The 13579-nt window shown below is 35.8% G+C and overlaps 1 protein-coding gene across 2 annotated transcripts in view; it reads right to left on the bottom strand.

The window, feature by feature from the left end:
* Nucleotides 1–13579, bottom strand: part of CTNNA2 (catenin alpha 2) — a 519842-nt gene that overhangs the window by 103510 nt on the left and 402753 nt on the right. For both annotated transcript variants that reach the window (XM_063335103.1, XM_063335102.1), the window contains one exon: nt 6207–6359. In XM_063335103.1, coding sequence (XP_063191173.1) covers nt 6207–6359 — 153 coding nt within the window. The remainder of the gene's footprint in view (nt 1–6206; nt 6360–13579) is intronic.

The raw sequence follows: 13579 nt of genomic DNA, 5'->3' as shown, positions 1-13579 counted from the left end.
ATCTAAAAATAAAGTAACGCAACAAATGAATAGAAAATGATTACTCAAGATGATGCTAATAGTCTCACAGATTCTGGCATGCTTGTTTACCAGGGTGCTTACTAGTAGGAAGAAATTTTGGAAACAGGACTATATTGCCAAAGAAACGTCGTGGTTTGAGGTAGAACAGAACCAATTTTCTTTTCAGTAAACTTTCCCAGCCTAAACCACAACAAGAAGCCATCAGATAAGGAAGTTCCTCCCCTTTCAGCCACCCTGGATTGCTGGGTTTCATCAAAAACTTGCTAAGAGCAGGTGTTGAGGGACCAGCACATAGGGCCTTCAGCATCGGCTGTAGCCAAGCTCTCCATTGCCAAATTGTTTAATTTCACCCATGTTTCCATGTTAATGACGCACTCTGCAGATCACAGGCAGGTTCTGCAACTGCTTCCTCCTACAGCTGACTTTGTAAGCCTTAGATCTGGATCCTTATTGCCTCACGGCAGAGACAGCTTTGGGATGAAAGCAATCTTGAAAATGTAGACATGGATTATTTAACTCCTTTAATAACCTATCTTCTTCAGGGACAGGTACACAAGAGGCTCAAAAAGTCACAAAGCAGCAGTTATTTCTGTGCCTCACCTTTTCTATACGGCAATTTGATTTCATTTCAGTGTTAATCTATAAACCAGAAGATGAAACTGGCATAGATCCCAGTGGACTACCAATATCCAGTGGCTTATGTAAGTAAAAAAGCCAGTGTAAAGAGTTCACCGATGACATAACATTACCAAAAAGTTTTACCCTGAAAGACTGAGTTCACTTTGCCTCAAAGACATATACACATCCAAGGTGAAGAGATGGACTAACTACATCTGGCTGCAGCAGAGACTTGGAAGAAATAAATGCAAAGAGTTCAAGTTTTTTATGCTCTCATTGCAGATAATTGGACTCATGGTTTTAGGTATCGTCAATATACTCATGGTGTTTACTAGGAATTAAGAACATCTGTTGCCCATGCAGGGAAGAAAGGCCTGAGATGGAAATTAAAACTAAAATGAGCAGATGAAACACTAGGACACAGAGGTAGCCCACAGCTTTAATTTCAAATAAAATCTCTCAACTCGAAGGGCTTGAATTAAACTAATCTATGACCTCCTCAACACTCTTTGATTAGAGCCAAGGATTATCATCTTCTAAATATTATTTTTTATCTAGCTTAATGTCAACTAAAAGAAAAATACAAGAATAAAAGCTCATCAGTCTGTAAGATGAAACGCAGGAATGTATGCATTTTTCATGAAAGAAGTTGGACACAGAAGCAAACAGCTACTTGTATACTCCGATAATGCAGTGACATGCACTTAAATAAAAAAGAATAGAACTATTTAAGTATGAACAGTATTTGTGAAATATATCATAAGGAACACTCTTTATTCCTTGAACTAAAGTTGCTAAAATAAAGAAGTCATTTTTTTCCCTCTTAAGCTTATTACTCTGTGTTTTGTCTATCTTAAATGAAAATCCAAGTGAGTTCATGAACTTATACAATATTTAAAATAGCACAAAGAAAACAGTGGAATGAAGAAATATGGGGTTGGATGTTAGATCCATTATGGATGATATAAATCTAGATTAAATTCATTGTTGACCATGACAGTAAAATTTTCTTTCACATTTTTTCCCCTCTCCTCTCATTACTAAATCAAGTAAGCAGGGGTCACTGAGGAGGTCTAATTGCATGTTTTGTGTGCAGGCTGGCAGTGATTTTTCCCCTTCTATCTTCAGTGTGGAAGCTCATTTATCATATGAAAACATACAATCAGTATGAATTAGGTAGCTACGGATAAAACAGTTATTGGAAAATGAAGGGCAGCCTGCATTGTAACTTACAAAGAAGTTAAAACACTAACTTTTTTTTTCCCTTGACATTCTAAAAGAAATAACCAAATGCCTAAACTCCCAAAAACAACCTTAGAATCCTCTTCGAAGTGGGAATTACATGATCAGGAGAAAGTTAATAAAGACTCCTTCAAGCCTAATGGACAAAGACTATAAAGCAGAAACAGAAATGTTGCTGTTAGGTTTCATCTGCTACAAATTCCTATCCAATCTTGTGATACTATTGATTTGCTTGCACTATATCAAATTTTAATCACCACAAGCCATTGCCTAAAACAGTTCTTCCACTAGCAGTGTTCATCTTTAAGTTTGTATGAGATGAAACTGATAGATACATGTATGCTCCACAAAATTCTTCATAAAAATAAATTCCTGCAAAATTGGTAAGGCACTGTCTTTTCAAAAAATTATTTTTAACTGTTTCAAATTTGGTGATGCATCAATTCATGCTAAAGAACAAAAATCCCCTTCATTACAATTTTGTTGGAAATAAGTTTCAAGGAAGAATAATGCAGTTGTATTTAACTCTTAAATGTTCACTGATCACCAAATGGTGAAGTTCTTACATAAAAATATATTAAAAAACCACACAAACTTAAATCATTTGTAGAAGTCTCTTGGACTTTTCATCATCCTTGTGAGGATGGAAAGCCTGATAAAATTCACTATTTTAACCAGAAGGCCCTATAATCTGAATTTTCACAGTTCTTAATTAAACTTCAAACATATTGATGTTTACTAGTGAAAGCAACTAAACAGCTTGCTATCATGGCTCTTAGAAGTTTACTGGATGCTGAGTTTCATCTCCCAGCAAAAGTGGTTGGATTTACTAATTTAATTTTGCAAGAAACAGGCCAGAGGACTAACAGGTAAACCAAGGAAGCTTTACTAAACAGAATATTTAATAAAAAATAATTAATTATCTGCTGTATAGTGCTTTGATAGAAGTATTGAATAAATCTGAGTTGATTTATCAGCCGAGTGCATTTGTGTGGTAGGTATTAGAATTATCTGTCATTAACCTTATGCTACAAATGAAGATGTCTGTATACAGAAGTTAAATGACTTCCCAAGGTCACATTCGAAGCTGGTAACACAACTTAGACATTTGCTGTCTTTCGATCATTACAGATAAATTTTTAAAAACATTAAAGGGATTCACTAGGTAAAGATCATGACCTGGAAAGGCATTATCACTTCTCTAACTTCAGTTTCAGAAGGCAGAAAAGTGGAAAGATGACAGCTGATTTGAAGAATAGGAGTTAGCTGTCTAAGCCTGGAATAGTACCATCTAAATTCTGTTTTATTTCATTATTATTTTTTACCCCAAATATCTGTATGACTGTTTGAGTCATTTTGGATGATTCACATCATAGTTAAGCTGGGTCTCATTCTTGAGGTGCTCTGCCTTCTTGGACTCTGGAGGGACCCTGAGACAAGAAAGCTTCTAAATACAGGTATCACAGATAAAGTGCCTCAAGTTTCATGGAATGACATCTTACTCTGGGTTTCCAACAAAACTCATAGACAAAATTCGTTGTCAGAGAATGTCTGGAAATATGAGAATTCATCAAATGAGGCATATCATAGCAAGTCAAGTGAAAAGCAAGAGCCAAAATGTTGTGATAAGAGGTGGGGTATGGAAAACACAGAAATAATGAAAGTAGCTCTTAAGAGAAGATTTCTGTAATATGTACTATAAAAAAAAAGTTAACTTCCATAAGCCTCATTCTTACAGCATATATTTTTGAAAATGTGTTGGCTATGCAAAGAAAATTTTGCCATTTGTATTCACCAAATATCAAGGAATGCATTTCTTTTTCCTCGGATTGGTAAAACATAGCGTTTACATAAAAGAAGTATTAAAACATGGGCTGTTTTCCATGACCTTTTGATAGACTTTCTAGTGAGCTTGGTAAGACATCGAAGAAATTCAGATTCTGATTTGAAAAATTAATGATTGATAGAGTTTTCACAGTATTGGATTTTCAGTGCCACATTCCTCTAACATAAGCAAGCGCAACTCCAAATACTCCAGTGGAACTGTGTCTGCATATATTAGTACGCAATTCTGGCCCTATGCCTGGGAAAAGATCTTACATTCCATAGTCACTTGATTATGTCTCATCTTTAAACTACATTTTACTATTTGCAATTTACTTGACCCACAAAACCATAGAAGTCCATCTGCTAAGATACCATTGTGCATCATTAAGTAAAAATGATGAAACTATTTTAAGTGCAAAATCTAGCATACAGAGGATGTAAATATATTCCATTTCTTGTGCAGTCTGATGAACCTGAAACCTGGGTTTCAAAATTCCACTCACACTAGAAATTAATTTATTCAAGATACTTTATTACCCCAAATAGAAAGAATCCTTACAAATAAAACACTAAGATCCCTCTAAAGGAACCCACCCTTGGAAAAGAGTAAGGACCCTGCAGGCTAGTACCAAGAATCAATTAAGGATCTGCTTTTAATACTCTGGAACAACCTAAAGGTAATAAAAATATTAGGTCTGAGGGCCAGGACATCTATTGATATTGTTTTATTGGTGGGGTACCTAAAGATGATCACATAACGTTCAAAATCAGTAACCAAACTGTAGTTTGGTCTAAAGTACAAGTCTAATGTAATGTTAGGCTAGTAAAACCAAAGCTAGATAACTATAACCACTCTCTTGTTGGGTTTCTTCCAGTTGAAAGTGGTTTTTTTTTTGTTCTTCTTTGGGTTTGAAGGGGGTGATGGGGTTTTTTTTAGCTATAGACTTTAAAAGGTATTTTTCTGCTTTTTATTCACTACCTCTTATTATCTGTTAACAAAGTTCTACTTAGTTATTTTTAGTTTTTTAATAATGCAATTAGACCCATAATTGCAACACTTTGTTGCAAATCTCTGGAGGAGCGGACTGCTGTAATACTAACCACATATGTGCATTGGATATTCTGTGTAAAGCTGCAACTCTGACCGCCACTACAATATAACTATGAATATTGCGGAGGGGTTGTCTGTCTGTTTGTTTGTCTCTCTCTATATACGCGCTGCCTATTTCCTTTTTCATTACCACAGCTCCAGTCACCAGGAGGCAGTAACAAATCTCTGCATAATTCAGAGGAGTCAGGGCTGAAAGCTGCTGGCAGTCCCGTGCTCCTCTTGAAGATAATGGTAACAAACCTTTACCGTTTTCAGCATTGCACAGAATCCAGCCAGAATTTTTAAACCCCGGAACCTATCTTGACTCCCCATTTTGTACATGGGAAGAATGAGGTGCTCCAGAATAGCACCTTGCTCCCACTAAAAATATCACCCCCCACACACATTTGTCAGGCAACTGTCTATCTTTAGTCAATAGGAATCGAGAAACTCTTACTCTTTGCTTCAGCTCAGGTACTAGAGAATTAGGACGATGCCTGTTTTAAAACAGAAGCCATTCAAAGGCATACTTCAATGCCTGTCAAATCCATAGTTCCCCAATAGCACTTTCCTCTGCTAAAGAACACATGGCATGACTACAGAGAAAGAATGTTGCAAAGGGGCTACATATTCTTCAAAATAATGCTAGTAGAGAGAAGTCAATAATGCCACATAATAATATCAAAGACAAATATAACTCTGTGTTTTGCTTAAGAAATATAAGCATTTTTCATAGTTCTTGATATGTTAAAGGGCAAACTGACATGAACATTATCATTATTTTATTGGAAGTCCATTCAACAAGCACCTAGACTTCAATCATTATGTTTTATACTCCTCAGGGCAGAATAGAGTTATTTCAATACTATCCCTGAAGACTTGAAATTGTCATTTGACTTTACACAGTAGGTCTCTTCAGAAAGAGAAGGTACTGTGTGTGTATTTTCAATACAGACCAGTCTTAAGGCTACGTCTTCTCTATACGTCCTTTTCTCTGGTTTATTTCAGCACAACAAGCTCTTAAGTCTAGAGAATCCTTTGGCCACTACCAGATACAGAGTTGTGAAACACCTATTTGGCTTTTTATGTAATAGAAATTAAGATCTATCATATTGTCACTAAAGCTGAAATGCAATCTACTTCTTGTTGCTCATGACTTTTAACAAAATACTGGAAATACCATTTTTACCATGCTCAATTTCTTTAATGAACTACTGAAGTACAGCACATGCTCCTTGTTGCCAGTCATCCAGACATTTGCTGTGTGATCACTAGGATAAAGCTCACCAGAAGTCCTGAAACCTGTATTACAGAAATGCTATGTCTGTCATTTCAGCCACTATTAATTTTTCTTGCCTCTCCTAGAGAGGCAAGATGGAAGTCTAGCTGTGCCAATAAGGTCACTTACCTCAACTAACTTGTTGGCGTGTTCACGGAAGACCTGAGCATACTCCTTCACTTCTTTCTCATTACCGCTTTTTGCAGCCTCAATGAGAACCAGTAACGGGACATTGGTCTCGAGGAATGAATCCGATATATGATCCATTACTGCCTTCCGTAGCTGTGACAAAAGAAAGCAGACCAGTAAATAAAAGGAGAATTATCAATATACATTACCACTGTATTCATTGGCTACTTTTACTTAAGCATTGATGTGTCACATCTCACAGCATTGTATGGGAGCTTGGGCTTTTTTCTTTCTTTCTCCCAAGTTATATATTCGCAGCAAGCATACAAATATCAAATACTTAAGGGCCTAGCTCTGCAAAACCCTCCTGAGATTCATGCTGACTCACACATCTAATCCTACTGAACTGAATGGATCTATATAGGATGGTGGTGATTACCCACATAAGACATTGCAAACTGATGAGAATTGAAAGCTGCACGCCACTTTAAAAAACAGTTCAGCTCACTTAAAAGCCAAATATGGATTAAGGAGCTTAACTTCAAGCAACCATTAAAAATATTAGCCTGAATATTTCTAAGCCGTCTCTAATTCCTGCACTGAATAGTATTCTATGCAATAATGAGTATTTAGTTTAGCACATGCCTTGTGCTTCATATTCTTGTTCAAATACCTCCAACAGGTGTAAACAGAAAACCTTTCTAACCTTTCTAAGAATTTTCCAGGTAGATTAGAAAACATACTATAATTTATTCCAAAGAAAAAAACCACACCCTACAAGTTATTTAAGAACAAACACCTGTTATTTCATAAAAACCATCTGTTTGAAACAATTACCATTAAGAATGATGTCACTAACTTCTTCTCTACCTTGCCAATAACTACTAATTAATGTCAAACGTCACAAAAATTTGAAAGACAGCCAGAAAGATGACTGAAATCTTAAGTAATTCTTCCTGGAAGCTTAATTGTTCTATAGGAGTATGGATTAGAAACATTTTTAGCATGTTTTCTCCAGCTTTTTTGGTTGTTAAGACTGAAAAACTGCGGACTCAAACACAAGCTGGGAGCTATACAGCCTGGAGGTCTGGCTAGCCACTAGTCTCCTTAAAATAATGCATTTTTAGTTAGATGAAACATCAGGAAAGGTAATTTTCTCTATTTTGCAGTCCAGACAAGAAAGCTCTAGCCAGACGAGGTATCATCAAAATATCCTATCATACTGAAAACTGGTATATTGTTAGGCACTGTAAACACATGATCCAAGATATATTTGCTGTTTGACAGCAGCAATTGTCACCTGTATTTGAATAAGGAGAAATCTAAGTTTGAATATTTCCATTCAGTCCCTGAGTGGTGTAGCAAAAACAAGCAAAGCAAAATAGGATATATTTTTTTGCATGAGGTATTCCTTTTATTTCTATTACAACTAAATCAGCCAATATATTAAGAACAGCGATTCTTAATATCCCTTAAAAATTAATTCGACTCATATTCTACCTGGAAAGTATTTTTCCACTTCCAAAATGATGAAAGGCACTCAGAAGAGCTAACAGAGTAATACATACACGCTGGGTGGGGGGGAAGAGGGAGAGACGAAGAATATATCAGAGACCTGCCAACAGTTAGGAAGCTGGTGTGTGGTTGCTACCATCTATCTCATTGTCACCTTGTACTCTCTTTTTTTCCTCACATCAATCTGTTGATATCCAGTTGCTGACTCTTATTTTATTCTTACATTGAAAGCTCTTTCAGACCATCCTTTGGGTCGGTTTACAGCACATCTTATACAATGAGATCCTGATCCATGAATAGTTTTCATTGACACCATCTCAATACATAAATAAAGACTAACATTTCTCCAAACACATCAAAGCATTGCAAAATAATAAAAAAATACACTAGGAAGTTAAATGTCAGAGAACAGTGCACCAGCATAGCACTCTGCATTATATGGCTGATAGCTTTCCGATGACTGTGAATATCGGTCCTTCCCTACTAAATGGAGGGTTTCATCTGTATTCTCCCTTCATTAAGGGAGAAATACTGCTAGAAAAGGATCTCCTCACTTTTGCTTAATCAACCTCTGCAGATGTCCATCTCCCTCCCAACACTCGCTGAGAAGCTCTGCTCCCAAGTTAGATGCCTCACTTTTGTACCTACAGTTAGACATTTTGAAGTCCATTGGACCAAAATATACCAAATGGTACCATTTCCAAAGAAACACACAAAGGTTTTAAAAAATCCCATGTTGTTCCCACCTCATTCTCAGGGAAAATTCTTAAAAAAAATCCACCTGAACAAGTTCAATGCCATTATCAATAAAACCTACCACCCACTGCACTGGAAAAAACTATTTTAAATGTTAAATGAACACTGATATTTTCTGTTTATATCATTCCATAAGGAAGTATCTGTTTCAAAGCTTTGTGTTCAATGAACAAGCAATTCAATTTTTAATCAAGGTTAATGTGGTGTTATAGATCGGATTAAAACAATATGCCCCATGGAACTGTAAGAAAAGTCTGAGGATGTTTAAGTACGCAGTTTATTTTCATCGGAATTAAATATCTTCAGTCTACAACCACATACTAAAAATCCATAAAAAGGACAGTAAGAGAATCAGCTAACCAGCAATTTGGGGTGTACCACTGTAAATACACAGTACAGTTATATCTGAATAAAAATTAATAGATCTCTTGTTTCTAATGGTAACTGTACGTTGCTTTCTGCAGTTCAGAGTCGCAGCAGCTGAAAAAAACCTAAACTGACTGTCACAGGTTTGACAAATACAAAATTAACAAATTCTATTTTCTTATGCTGTGTTAATCATAGATGTCAGTAGCATATTTCTGACCCCTCATGTAAACATGCATTATAATTTTGTTAGAAATTGGTTATCAGAGTTTTAGGATGCCCTTGCATTGAAGTTGAAAGGTATAGTTAACGGGTTTTATATACGCAGGAGACCACAAATTTTGCTATCCATCACTACAGGCTATAAAGAATGACTTGACAAAATCATTTGTTAAATGTGACAGGAGTACGAACATAAGACATTCATCCAATAGCTGAAATGGATACATGACAAGCTAATATTAATTGCACAAGACAAGACATTTAAAAGTATTAGCTCAGCATTGCCAGTCTATTTGATCCAATTAGGGCTATTCATCAAGGTAAATAACTACTGGAAAACTAATCTTGTACGTTCCTCTGCATACTGCAACAAAGTCCAGCCAAAGCGATGGCTTATGCATCCAGAAATTTTACTGTTTCATCCAACCAACATCAGCTCAGAAGGGAATGGGAGAATGTGACTTGAATTTAAATGGTCATAAAACATGCAGCAAAAACATGTCAAGTTTTATTCTAAAAACAGCATGAGATCTTGCGCTCGTACGTACATTAACAAGTGTCTTTGCAATGCCTTAATTTACCCTGCATTCTGATATAAATATTAAGACACAAACTATTACTCATAAGACAATGCTTTAGGGTTTTTTTCCCCACCGAATTTTTAAGTTAGAGGTGAATTCAAAGTGTGGGTAGTTTCCACTCCATGAAACTCCATTTGTTAGAGGAAAAAGCACATTAAATAAAGGTCTTGCTTAATTCATTTTGTCATGGAGAAAACTTTATTAATTAGCACACAGCTAAAAGAACAACAAGTTTGCCAGACCAGCACAAAGATATAAAAGGAAAACATCAAGACCTGCAAATATTTTTAAAAGTATGAATGGTGAACCATAAGGCAGATTTTATGTCTTTCCAGTTCAGTCAATTTAGTCAGTTTATGGTGCAGAGTCTGTTGCTGGTTTTGATAGCATCATGTTCTACTGTTCTAAGCACTATTTAGGGCTGTTTTATCATTGTGAATTCACAGCAATAACTGAGCTCAAAGAGGTTAAACTGCCCACTGAAATGATGTTTTCCATGGCTATATAACAATTCTAGAACTAAAGTGTCTCAGTGCTACTTACAGTCTAGTAGAGAATTAAATGTCTAATGCTGACACTGGAAGGTAAAGTCACAGCAGGAGATTAATGACTCTAACAGATTGTTAAACTTTATAGAGACTGGCAGCATAAAGCTATCTGTAACAAAAGTTTACCAAGGAGTACCTTATTCACCATTTTTTGTTTAAGGTGCATTACAAGCTGAACCCAACTCCAGTTTGCAGCTCCAGAGCGCTCCCAAACAAGTATTAATTTAATTGAAAGAGATGAAAATAAAGCCTTCTCCACTGCAGTTAAAGTGTGTCTCTTCCAATATATCATGAAATTGAGTTCTGGAGAATAAGACAGTGAGTGTTAGAAGCTACTGCAGTATAGCGCCAAAGAGAAAGCCCCAGTAGATTCTGCACACTACAAAACCATCATGACGTGACCAAATCTACCAAAAATTAGTAGATGGATGCTAATGCCATGAATTAGGTATTGATAGATTAAACAGCAAAAAGATTAACATATAAAGCATGTACCACACTTGGACACCCAAACTACAGATTTCTGGAATATACTTCACAAAAATGTTTAAGATTTGAGCCTAAGATAAAAACTCAGGAAGAAATGCTGGTACAAAGACTGATCATACTTCTTCATATATTTTTCTGTGTGTGAGCTTTCTTCTCTCTGAAGAGAAATTTCCCTAGTCAGAGAAAGACTGGGGAGTAATTTACTAATGGAAAGCAACATGAAGTGACAAGTCTTGATCACAGATTTGAAAGACACAAACACAAAAAGTTCCTGCTAGTCGTAGGTCACTACAAAGGATTCCTCAAAATGGTATATGGCCAGAATCACAGAAGCTACCAAGTACATAGGTACTTAATCCTCATTAATATCTTCTTTTGTTGTTGTTTTGTGTTTTATCAATTTTCGTGACTTATAAATTTTATATTGCCCTTTCAAAAATTAATTTTTTGCAAGAGCAACCCCTGGGCTTGCTAACAACATTAGGGCAGTTACATGAAAGCAGATAAAAATATAGAAAGTTGGGGGACAGACATCCACACACCCCTCAAATATACAAGTAATATCAAGGAAAGAACTCTGTCTTATTTTGTGTCTGGATAGAACAATAAAATCCTAAAGCTGATTGGAGTGCTGCGATAGTACCAAACATTTACTATTTCTAACAATAAAGAATGATTGAGGGATTTAAAGAGGTAGAGGACAGCACAGAGATTACTGTTGAAAAATGCTGGAAAAACAGGAGGACAGAAATACAGGCAAGGACTGAACTGTCAATGAAGCCAAAATAATCTGGAAGTGAAAGAGAGTGATTAACTTTTGCATTTTGTATGACCTGGGAGGGTAGAGTTGTGACAAGGAGAACACGGAAGGATGAAGTTGCAGAACAGGACATTACACACAGGAACAAAGATGGCAGCAAAGATTGTAGGAGGTTACCTAGACAGAAAAGAAAGCTGAGTGCAACGTGTCAAAGACGTCACAAAGATTGCAAGCCTAGAGGGTCTGATGCAAAACAGGAGAGAGATGTGACAAAAAGGAGGGTAATGAAGAATAAAAGTCATGGATTCAAAATCCACGGATTAAACAGAGAATCACAATACACTGTGTATCTTTACGTATTGTCTTAGGCTCTCTTGGACTGATATTTAAATCAAGAAGCTTTATTGGGTTTTTAGAAATACAGTAAATAAGATGAAAAATTGGGGACATAACTCTTTTGAGGAAGTTAAATAGCTATTTGGTCACAAATGGGAAGAAAGTTTTCTATGAAAACCCCTCGTGAAGTTATCTTTACTATGATAAGCATGTATAGTAACTTCACTTAAAAGCGTTCCCACCTACCCCAGCTGCATGAACAGCCTGACATACTAAATATTATCATTAGCTTCTCTAAGACCTAGAGATTTAGCCCCGATGAAGGCTGATGACAGCTGTCTTTGGTAGAGCTATCTATTGGAGTTCCAGACAAAGGCTGAAATAAGATTAAAAATTGATTGTGTTCTGCAAAAATGGATTTCTCATCATCCTTTTCAAGAGTCACTCAAAGTCACAAACTGAACCTGCCCCATGGACAGAGATGATTGCTATCTGATACTATCAATTATCATTCATACCTTTCACAAAAGCCCTTTCTGCAGTGAGATCACAGCCTGGGTTTTTTTCTTGGGCTTGTTTTATTGGTGTTTTTGTTGTTTTTATTTTGTTTTGTTTTCTTCTCCTTTGCAGTAATTTCTATAAAGCAAAAACTGAACCCAAAACTTTTTATATTTCTGGTTGCTTAAGAACAAGTAACATTAAAGACATTTTATAATACTTAAAAATAGTGTTACTGAATAAAATTAATGTCAATTAAAAACAAAAAAAAAAGCAATGCTGAAATCCCATTTGGAAATTAAATTCACATACTTTGCCATTGCTCATAAATCCATTAGGAGGACAGAATTACAGAAGTCTTTGTAAAAGGACTATGTTTTCCTCTGCATTTACAGTGCTCCCTACCTCATGCTTCTGCATTATAGATAATGAACATCAAAATTTGAAGCTGTGTTTATGAATCCAAGCTTCTATAAGTTTATTTAGCTGACGTGACTACAGGTCATCCTCTGGTTGACACTACAGAACAGTAAGAGCTTCTTTATGTAAAACTATCATCAATAGAAATTTTTTTGGAATAAATTTTGGGGGTTTTTTTGTTCATTTAGTTTGATTTTTTTTTTTTGAGTAGCAACATTATACACTTCTGTTGAACTTCTCCAAACACTTCTCCAGTGTCCCTCATTAAAAAGAGTTTTAGAAACTCCATACTTGTTTCTCTGCAGTGATTACAGAGCTAGGCATCCTCTAAAGTTCCTGGACTGAGAACAAAGATTTGCTGAAATATGTGAGCTTTTACGAAGACTCATTATTTGAGGAATAACAGACAAACTCTGTGCAGTAATCTACTCTAACGCAATATAGCTGTCACTGGATTTTGTTTCATAATTCCTTACAAGCCACTTTGAAAGGTCAACCCTCTGGTGCTCACAACTTCATTCAGTTAAAATAAATAAATAAATAAAATGAAGTCTCTATTTCAAAAAGCAAAAACAGCTATAGCTACTACACTCTTCGTATTTTGCCAGAAAAAAATAACCCATTACTACTATTATGTTGCAAATAAAACTTTCCTGCATTTGACGAAAATATTACACACTGTGGTCTTACACAAAACCACCTGATATGGGTATAGTTTCCAGAACTATGGCACCATATGTGCATCAGTAAACATTATGTGTAAAGTAAATTAAACCGAGTCTTATAATTAGGCAGTAAGGAAATTACTGCAGACCCGAAGAGTAAATCAGCAATGTTAAAACACTCTCCATTTCCTCCAAAGCACTTCTGAGCACCATAAAA

The sequence above is a fragment of the Chroicocephalus ridibundus genome, chromosome 5, assembly GCF_963924245.1.
Source record: "Chroicocephalus ridibundus chromosome 5, bChrRid1.1, whole genome shotgun sequence".
Taxonomy (NCBI): domain Eukaryota; kingdom Metazoa; phylum Chordata; class Aves; order Charadriiformes; family Laridae; genus Chroicocephalus; species Chroicocephalus ridibundus.
This window is presented reverse-complemented; position numbering and strand designations above follow the sequence as displayed.